General features: G+C 48.0%; 1 protein-coding gene across 1 annotated transcript; it reads left to right on the forward strand.

Moving 5' to 3' along the window:
* The first annotated feature begins 237 nt into the window (after positions 1-237).
* Positions 238-9,505, forward strand: LOC147120826 (interleukin-17A-like). The gene is made up of 3 exons (XM_085977399.1): positions 238-270; positions 5,726-5,952; positions 6,916-9,505. Exons 1-3 carry the CDS (start codon positions 238-240, stop codon positions 7,151-7,153), a joined length of 498 nt encoding a protein of 165 aa, XP_085833525.1. The 3' UTR covers positions 7,154-9,505.
* The last annotated feature ends 417 nt before the right edge of the window (positions 9,506-9,922 follow it).

The raw sequence follows: 9,922 nt of genomic DNA on the forward strand, positions 1-9,922 counted from the left end.
TTGGAGAACCTGCAGGTCTGAACCCCTGACTCAGACTTTCAGTGATATCATTTTCCATGCAAAGAGGTAGGAAACCCCTCAGCAAATGCCAGTAACCTGCGGTGAACCACATGTGGATGCTGTCCTCTATAAAAGAGGGCGCTGCAAGTACACAGACAACCAGATTCAAGAGAGACCAGTTCGAGTGAGACCGACTTCGCGGGGTAATCCAGAAGATAGCAATCAAGAGACTACAAGATGCTTTGTAACGGCAGACCGAGATCCCTAATGGTGAGTAAATGGACTGATATAGAGTCGTAGAATCAACGAATAGTACAGCACAGTAGGAGGCCAGTCGCCCTATCGAGTCTCTCGAAGAGCAATTCAGGGTTAGTCATTTGCAATCTTCCAGTTCTTTGGCACCACCCCTGTATCTAAGGAGGATTCGAAGATTGTTAAAACAAGAAAAACAAATAGCCACAGAGATTGTACAGCAGATTGAGACAGAAAGGCAGAAAAACGTTTTGGGTGTAACCCTTGATCAGGAGAGTGTCAATGAAGGGCCACAACCAAATCATGCTTAGCTGCTGTACAAACAACGGTATTTTCAGCAGATTTGGGTTTCAATTAATAGTCAGTAAATGTTAGAATTCTCAATCTGTGGGCTGAGGTGCTACACATAATTGTAGAGTAGTGACATCAATGTATAATGTGCAACATCAGTAGCAGCCAAGACACTCTTAACCAAGATTTCACTCCCGCCTAAACTTGCAGCTTTTCACTTGAATGCTCGGTGATTGAGGAGCACTTCAACTGCAGCTGGTGAAAGAAATGTAAGCTCATTTTTCTGAATGTGTATGAGCTGTGGAAGGAGAACCTCTCCATCTCTCTATCCTCCTTTAAGACCCTCCGTAAAACCTACCTCTGTGACCAAGCTTCTGGTCGCCTGTCCTAATATCTCCTTATGTGGCTCGGTGTCAAGTTTTGTTTGGTAATCGCTCCTGTGAAGCGCCTCGGGACATTTTACTATGTTAAAGCTGCTATATAAATGCAGTTGTTGATATTGTTGTTTGTGGGTAGAGTGTACAGGGGCTGTGGAAGGAGATTAAATGGGTGGGTAGAGTCCATGGTAGGGTAGAGTGTAGATGGGCAGTGGGTGAAGATTAAATGGGTGGGTAGAGTGTAGATGGGCTGTGGGTGAAGACTAAATGGGTGGGTAGAGTCCATGGTAGGGTAGAGTGTAGATGGGCTGTGGGTGAAGACTAAATGGGTGGGTAGAGTCCATGGTAGGGTAGAGTGTACATGGGCTGTGGGTGAAGATTAAATGGGTGGGTAGAGTGTAGATGGGCAGTGGGTGAAGATTAAATGGATGGGTAGAGTCCATGGTCAGGTAGATTGTACAGGGGCTGTGGGAGGAGATTAAATGGGTGAGCAGAGTCCATGATAGGGGAGAGTGTACATGGGCTGTGGGAGGAGATTAAATGGGTGAGTAGAGTCCATGATAGGGGAGAGTGTACATGGGCTGTGGGAGGAGATTAAATGACAACAGCAAGCTCCCACAAACAGCAATGTGATAATGACCAGATAATCTGTTTTAGTGATGTTGGTTGAGGGATAAATATTGTCCAGGGCACCAGGGAGAACTCCCCTGCTCTTCTTCAAAATAGTGCCATGGGATCTTTTACGTCCACCTGAGAGGGCAGACGGGACCTCGGTTTAACGCCTCAACCGGAAGACGGCACCTCCGACAGTGCAGCACTCCCTCCAGTATCAGTCTAGATTATGTGCTCAAGTCCCTGGAATGTTACAGTCAGGGCTAACATCTGACAAATGAGGACACTGATCGCTGCCCGGAGTAGATGCCAGAGGAGAATGAGGACTGTCAGTAAAAGGTATCCTGCAGCAAGAGGAGGTATGGGCAGGGGCAGGTTATCAGGAGGAAACAGTGCGTCAGATTTAACTGGCGTTCCATCGCCTGTGGTTTATGGCTGTGGGTCTGGGAGGGCAGAAGTGCCCGAACATCAAACAATCTTTCTCTGTGAAGGTTTGGTGCATTTTATTTTGTAGAGGAAATGGTTTAATTGAAGATTAGATCTCTCACACACTCTACATATTAAAGAGCAGAGGATTGATGGGCTTTGGGGGTTGAAATGAACGATGATTTGCCAAATGCTGCAAGGCACAGTGGATGAATGTGTGCTTCCTGCTGTCCCGTGCTCGAATGTTGCCATGCAGAGTATCACTGCCCTCGCAATAGCCGCACTGCCCTGTGGGGGTGGCACTGCAGTCCGGCAGCAATAATGTAGTGTGACACTGCAATAATGTAGCGCAGCAACTACATATCCTGCAGGGAGAGAGGGGATGGGGTTCACTGGGATGAATAGAGTGGAGCTACAGTAGGGGGTGATTTATGGCCAAATACAGAGGGAAAAACAAGTCAGCTGGGAAGGCAGAGCAAATATGTGAAGGCAAAAGAGAATATGGCAGGGCTGGAAGGCATTTATTTTAATGCAAGGAGTCTTGCAAATAAGGTGGATGAACTGAAGTTGTTGTTGAACACATGGGAGTACGATATTGTTGCTATCACGGAGACATGGTTGAGGGAGGGTCAGGACTGGCAGCTCAATATTCCGGGGTATAGAATCTTCAGGCGAGACAGAGGGGGAGGTATAAGAGGAGGGGGTGTTGCAATATTAATTCAGGAGTCAATTACTGCTGTAAGGAGGGATGATATATTAGCAGGTTCCTCTAATGAGGCCATATGGGTAGAACTTAAAAACAAAAAGGGGGCAAGCACTTTGCTGGGAGTATACTATAGGCCCCCAAACAGTCAGGGGGAGATAGAGGAACAGATATGTAGGCAAATCTCAGAAAAGTGCAAAAATAATAGGGTAATAATAGTGGGGGATTTCAACTTCCCCAATATAAATTGGGACAGTCAGAGTGTGAAAGGCTTAGAGGGTGCAGAATTCTTAAAGTGCATCCAGGAGAGCTTTTTGAGCCAACATGTAGAAAGTCCTACAAGAGAGGGGGCGGTACTGGACCTAATTCTGGGGAATGTAGCCGGGCAAGTGGTGGAAGTGTCAGTAGGGGAGCATTTTGGCGACAGTGACCATAATTCGGTGAGATTTAAGGTGGTCATGGAAAAAGACAAAGACGGCCCGGAAATAAGGGTTCTAAATTGGGGGAAGGCCGATTTTAATATGATAAGGCAGGATCTGGCCAAAGTGGACTGGGAGCAGCTGCTTATAGGAAAATCCACATCAAACCAATGGGAGACTTTCAGAAGGGAAATTGAGAGAGTAAAACGCCAACATGTTCCTGTAAAGGTCAAGGGTGGGACCAACAAGCAAAGGGAACCTTGGATGACAAGGGAGATACAAAAATGCATTAGAAATAAAAGGGGGGCTTTTGGCAGTTACAAAAGACTAAAGACGGAGGAAGCCCTAGAGGAGTATAAAAAGTGCAGGGGCATACTTAAAAAAGAAATTAGGAGGGCGAGGAGGGGCCATGAAATAACACTGGCGAGCAAAATAAAGGAAAATCCTAAGATGTTTTATAAGTATATTAAGGGCAAGAGGATAACCAGGGAAAGGGTAGGGCCCATTAGGGACCAAAGTGGCAATCTGTGTGTAGAGCCAGAGGATGTAGGCGGGGTTTTAAATGAATTTTTTGCATCTGTGTTCACTATGGAGAAAGACGATGCAGACATAGAAATCGGGCAAGGGGACTGTGACATACTTGAACATATTAGCATCGAGAGGGAGGAGGTGCTAGCGGTTTTAGCAGGCCAAAAAGTGGTTAAATCCCCAGGCCCGGACGAGATGTATCCCAGGCTGCTGTGGGAGGCAAAGGAGGAGATTGCAGGGGCTCTGACACTAATTTTCAGAACCTCTCTGGCCACAGGGGATGTACCAGAGGACTGGAGAACAGCTAACGTAGTACCATTATTCAAGAAGGGTAGCAGGGATAAACCAGGGAATTACAGGCCAGTGAGTCTAACATCTGTGTTGGGGAAATTATTGGAAAAAATTCTGAGGGACAAAATTAATCTCCACTTGGAGAGGCAAGGATTAATCGGGGATAGTCAGCATGGCTTTGTCAAGGGTAAATCATGTCTGACAAATCTGATTGAATATTTCGAGGGGGTGACTAGTGGGGTGGATGAGGGAAATGCTGTGGATGTGGTTTACATGGACTTCAGTAAAGCTTTTGACAAAGTCCCGCATAGGAGACTGGTTAAGAAGGTAAGAGCCCATGGGATCCAGGGTGCCTTGGCGCGTTGGATCCTAAACTGGCTGAGTGGCAGGAGGCAGAGGGTGATGGTTGAAGGTTGCTTTTGTGACTGGAAGCCTGTGTCCAGTGGGGTACCTCAGGGATCGGTGCTGGGTCCCTTGTTGTTCGTGATCTACATAAATGATTTGGATGAGAATGTAAAAGGTATGATCAGTAAGTTCGCAGATGACACGAAAATTGGTGGGGTGGTAAATTGCGAGGAGGAAAGCCTCAGGCTACAGGACGATATAAACGGGTTGGTCAGATGGGCGGAAAAGTGGCAAATGGAATTTAACCCTGAAAAGTGCGAGGTGATGCATTTTGGACGGACAAATAAGGCAAGGGAATACACAATGAGTGGTAGGACCCTAGGAAGTACAGAGGGTCAGAGGGACCTTGGTGTACATGTACATAGATCCCTGAAGGCAGCGGAGCAGGTAGATAAGGTGGTTAAAAAGGCATATGGGATACTTGCCTTCATTAGCCGAGGCATAGAATATAAGAGCAGGGAGGTTATGATGGAGCTGTACAAAACGCTGGTGAGGCCACAGCTGGAGTACTGTGTGCAGTTCTGGTCGCCTCACTATAGGAAGGATGTGATTGCTTTGGAGAGGGTGCAGAGAAGATTCACCAGGATGTTACCTGGGATGGAGCGCCTCAGCTATGAAGAGAGGCTGGACAGGCTGGGGTTGTTTTCCTTGGAGCAGAGAAGGCTGAGGGGGGATCTGATTGAGGTGTACAAAATGATGAGGGGCATAGATAGGGTAGATAAAGAGGAACTTTTCCCCTTCGTGGGGGGGTCAATAACAAGGGGGCATAGATTCAGGGTAAGGGGCAGGAGATTTAGAGGGGATTTGAGGAGGAACTTTTTCACCCATAGGGTGGTTGGAATGTGGAACTCAATGCCTGAAAGGGTGGTAGAGGCAGGAACCCTCACAACATTCAAGAAGCATTTGGATGAGCACTTGAAATGCCATTGCATACAAGGCTATGGACCAAATGCTGGAAAATGGGATTAGACTGGACAGGGATGGATGGGCGGCGCAGACACGATGGGCCGAAGGGCCTCTTTCTGTGCTGTAAAACTCTATGACTCTATGACTCTAATATAGCAACACCGCAAGACAAGTTAAAAGCCTAATCCGAGAGACCGAGGTCTGGATACAGCTGCTGATCGTAACAGTGAAAAAACTATGACTTATGAAGAGGGCAGTAAGGGAGGAGGTGAGAACTGTAAAAGATGCAAACTGACCCTAAACTGAAGATGAGGACAAAATAGTGAAGATTCTGAATGACTGCTTCCCCCAAGTATTCTCCAGGAAAGACATGAGCAACATGTCCTCTCCAAACTGACAGCCAAACTGAGGTGGAAGTCCTAGACAGGCTAAGGGTGCTGAAGATGAATACATTGCCAGTGACTGATGGTTTTAATCCCAGCAGTTTTCATTAACAATGATCCGGTTTTGTTCAGGCCTCCACTGCGCTGGTCATCGTACTGCTCGCCATCTTGGCGGAAGCTGCCCCTGCAGTGAAATTAAGGAATAACAAAAGGAAGGGGGAACGCCTACGCTTGAGAAGGACCACAAGGTACACGCTGGAGTTGGAAAGTTTAAAACTGTTAAAAGACTCTCCGTCACATCACTGGGGCTCCGTCGACGCTAGCTTCAGGAACCGCTCCCTGTCCCCCTGGATTTACAAGTAAGTTCAACCTGTTGCACATCTCTTCTCTGTTCTGTTATCAACAGGCCATGTCCCTTATCAAAGCAAGCTAACCCCCTCCCCCCAATACAACACATCACTGGTCCCTATCACACTCTTCATCACATCACTGGTCCCTATCGCACTCTTCATCACATCACTGGTCCCCATCACACGCTCCATCACATCACTGGTCCTCATCACATGCTCCATCACATCACTGGTGCCCATCACACGCTCCATCACATCACTGGTCCCCAACACACGCTCCATCACATCACTGGTCCCCATCACACGCTCCATCATACTCCCCATCACACTCTTCATCACATCACTGGTCCCTATCTTACTCTTCATCACATCACTGGTCCCTATCACACTCTCCATCACATCACTGGTCCCTATCACACTCTTCATCACATCACTGGTCCCTATCGCACTCTTCATCACATCACTGGTCCCTATCACACTCTCCATCACATCACTGGTCCCTATCACACTCTTCATCACATCACTGGTCCCTATCACACTCTCCATCACATCACTGGTCCCTATCACACTCTTCATCACATCACTGGTCCCCATCACACGCTCCATCACATCGCTGGTCCCCATCACACGCTCCATCATACTCCCCATCGCACTGCCGGCTCTACATCGCACTCGCTATAACACCGCTCAGTCACACTGCTCCTGCATCCTGCCATGCCACCGAGTGCCTGGCAGCTGCTTTTGTGGCCCTTGATGTCTGGGCTGTTTCTGATCTCATTCTATCACAGTGCAAGAGATGATCAGCAGCCCCTTTGCATCCTGGTTCAGGATTGAGTGTTCAAGGTGCCATATTAAGTGTGTGCCACTTACAGCTCCCTCTGAAGGACTCGCACCAACAATTGAAGGGGAGAACGTGCCACTGCAACAAGGCAATCTTTTACCCATTTTCTTTTTCTTTACCCCCCATTTCAGGGAGGACTCCGACAACGACCGTTACCCTTCCTCCATCTTTAAGGCGGAGTGCGTGAGCACGCACTGCCTGAACATCAGAGGGAAGGAGGATCCAGGTCTCAACACCCGCCTCGTCAAGCATGAGATGATTGTCCTGAGGAGGGAAAAGGCCCCTGGTCACAAGATCACTTACCGCGTGGAAAAGCTAATGGTCCCGGTCGCTTGTGTCTGTGTCCGTCCAGCGGTTCTGAGAGTCTAAAGGGATCAGCCGTAGATCCAACAAAGGATAAAGCCATGTTAAGCCAAGCCCAACCCAATCAGCAGCATGCCCTTATTATTCTAAACTACCAGTTCACAGTGAGGAAGGAAGCAATTAAGATCAGGAGCCACCAGAAAAGCTTTAGTATTGCTTTGAAACACCAGCTCCTCCTCCAAGCCCCCGCCCCGGTTAACTGGAGACACCTTCACTCCAGGATATAAACTCATGCCGACTCGGCCTTTCAGGAGCATCGACCTCACTCAGAGGCGTGAAGTAAATTCTCCAGGAGCTCGAGTCATTAGGATTCCTGGGGTCTTCGAAAGAGTTCGAACATCCCCGGTCTCCCTTCCCCAGGCCATAAGGAAACTCCCTGAAAATCTCTCATCGTTTCGAAAGAAATAAATCAAATGGTTTTACATCCTCGGTGCAGTCGGGCTTCACTGGAGGAAACACGGTGAAATAAAGAGCTCCCCCTCCCTCCACCCCATCTCAATCCCTCCATCCGCCTCTCACACCTAAATTATTGCTGTAGATGTGGATTGTGGGCAATCATCTCCCTCAGTCGGACACAACCTCCATTACAATTGGCGGTTCTGCCTTGTACTGAGCCAATTAAGGCGGGAGTCCTGGCCCAATATCCGTACTTGTTTCTTATGTCCGGGAGCAATGCCCATCTCGCCCTCCTACTCCCCCTCTCTGCAAATAATGCCTCTATTTATGGAATAGATCTGCACCTGTCTAACCCCTGCACTGCCCCTTTAAATACTGTCATTTTATTTTAGCCAGAAGCCAATTTCACGGTTAGACGAAATGATGTTGAGCGTTTGCAGGAGGTAAGACCCTGGCAGATCGGGTGCGAGGTCTGCCCTGGCTATTGACCTGTGTGCATCACTCCCAGACACTGCAAGTCGGTCCCTCGGAAGTGTGGTTACACGTTGAGGCGCGTGCGAGGGCGGGGCACTCCTGCCATTCCAACACCGTGTGTTTCCCACACATTGTTTGGCGTTGCCATGCCCTCGTGTCCATTTGACAGGATTACTAAGTAACATTCTATGAATGAAATGTGACAAGGGGATGCAGCTTTGAGCATGTGACAGACGCAGGCCATTCATTGCAAATCCAGTCAACACCCTCTCCAAAGTCAAACAGCTTCTCAGCGGACAGCATAGAAAAGTGGGCCTGATGTAGGTTGGGTTGGGCACAGCGAAGGTGGAACTTGCTGACACCTCGCTTGTGTTGGCGCTAGTGCTGAGGTTTTTGCTTCAATTAAGCTATTTGTAGATTCGCTTTATTGTTGAAATTCGGGTTCCCCCGGTGACTAAACCAGGTCTGTGTGGTCACACAGCAAAGAACAGTTTCCACACAGAATGGTCCGATCCAAGAATCCACCCGTTTTTCCCCTCTGCTGTTTCTCCCCATCACTATTCCCCCTTCCAGCATGGCCAGGAAGGGCGATGGCCTGGGGATCACAGACCTCTCTGGGAGCAGCGGCAGAGATTACAATCCACCCGCCATCAGCTTGCCAGCAATCGCATTAAACTGCAGTATTAGCTTAGCGACACTCTAATGGTTCTTTGCACCATTGTAATACTTGTTCAGTCTGAACAATGACTCTCTCCCAGGCTAGTAGGACCGTTTAATTTAACAATGCTGGCCCAGCATACCTTCAGTCGATATAACACAGTGTGCCGCAGGTGTCAGAGCTTGGCGAGTAGGGGGAGGGGATTGTGTGAGGCACCTCACCTCGCTCCCAAGCCGCAGCACTAACACCTGCATGGAACAGCGAGTCAGAATAAGAATGGCCTAGTGCAGTCTACATGGTTGCTACGGTGATGGAACTAGACCAGGCTGGGAATAGATGACACGCATTGACTGTTACACTTGCGGGTTCAATAACTGGCTGCCAATCAATGTCAGTCCCTCGATTCCCCTCGAGTCCAAAAATCTCATCGAGCTCAGCCTTGAATGTACTCAACAGTACATTACATCTGCGATGTAGCCAGCTGGCACTCGCCGTCCAGTGATGGTCTCGAGCTGGTCGGAGATGGGAACATTGACCAGAGACAGCAGCCCATTGTCCGGTCTCACAACTCCCACTGGCATCAGCTGAGGCCGACTAGCCGGGCGCCAGCCTGCCCTCTGAGTGGTGGCAAGTCATGGGGAGCAAAGGAAACCTAGAACAGGCCGCGTTAGATCCTGGCAAATGAATCAGAGCCTGTAGCATTTCCAAACTGAAGCGTGAGAATGTATTAATTGTGTTAATTTATTAAGTTATTTTAATTTTAATATATTTATATAAGGATAAAATGCCTCACCTGTAGATTTTGGTTTTAAAATAAAGATTCACGTGTCAATTAATGACTGTTTCTGGTTTGAGTATTTCATCTGGTTTCACAAACAAAAGAAAGGAAATAATCCAGACTATTTGTCAGAAGGACCCTGTGGAAGAACATATACGACAACAACTTGTATTTATATAACCTCTATATGTATATAATAAATTTGAGGTGTTGGGTGACTGGGAGATAATGTAGGTCAGTGATCAGAGGGGGGGCATGAGCAGGATATGCTGCTGGATGAGCTGAAGTTTATGGAGGGTGGCGGTTAGGAGCCAGTCAGTAAAAAGCACTGGAATAGTCGAGTCTGGAAGATGCAGGTTTCAGCAGCAGATGGGCTGAGGTAAGGGTTGGGCAAAGTTACAGAGGCACAAGTGGACAGTCTTTACCACTAAGAGAATATGGAGTCAGAAGCTCAGCTCATGGTTAAATA

This window comes from Somniosus microcephalus, chromosome 3 (genome assembly GCF_052327205.1).
Source record: "Somniosus microcephalus isolate GS21.2 chromosome 3, FLI_Smic_1.0, whole genome shotgun sequence".
NCBI classification, from domain to species: Eukaryota; Metazoa; Chordata; class Chondrichthyes; order Squaliformes; family Somniosidae; genus Somniosus; species Somniosus microcephalus.

Bases quoted from the DNA above. Each gene is read 5' to 3' on its own strand.
- LOC147120826 (XM_085977399.1), top strand. From the start codon at position 238: ATGCTTTGTAACGGCAGACCGAGATCCCTAATG. The intron at 271-5,725 runs GTGAGTAAATGG...GGTTTTGTTCAG, and splicing joins GCAGACCGAGATCCCTAATG to GCCTCCACTGCGCTGGTCAT. The intron at 5,953-6,915 runs GTAAGTTCAACC...CCCCCATTTCAG, and splicing joins CTGTCCCCCTGGATTTACAA to GGAGGACTCCGACAACGACC.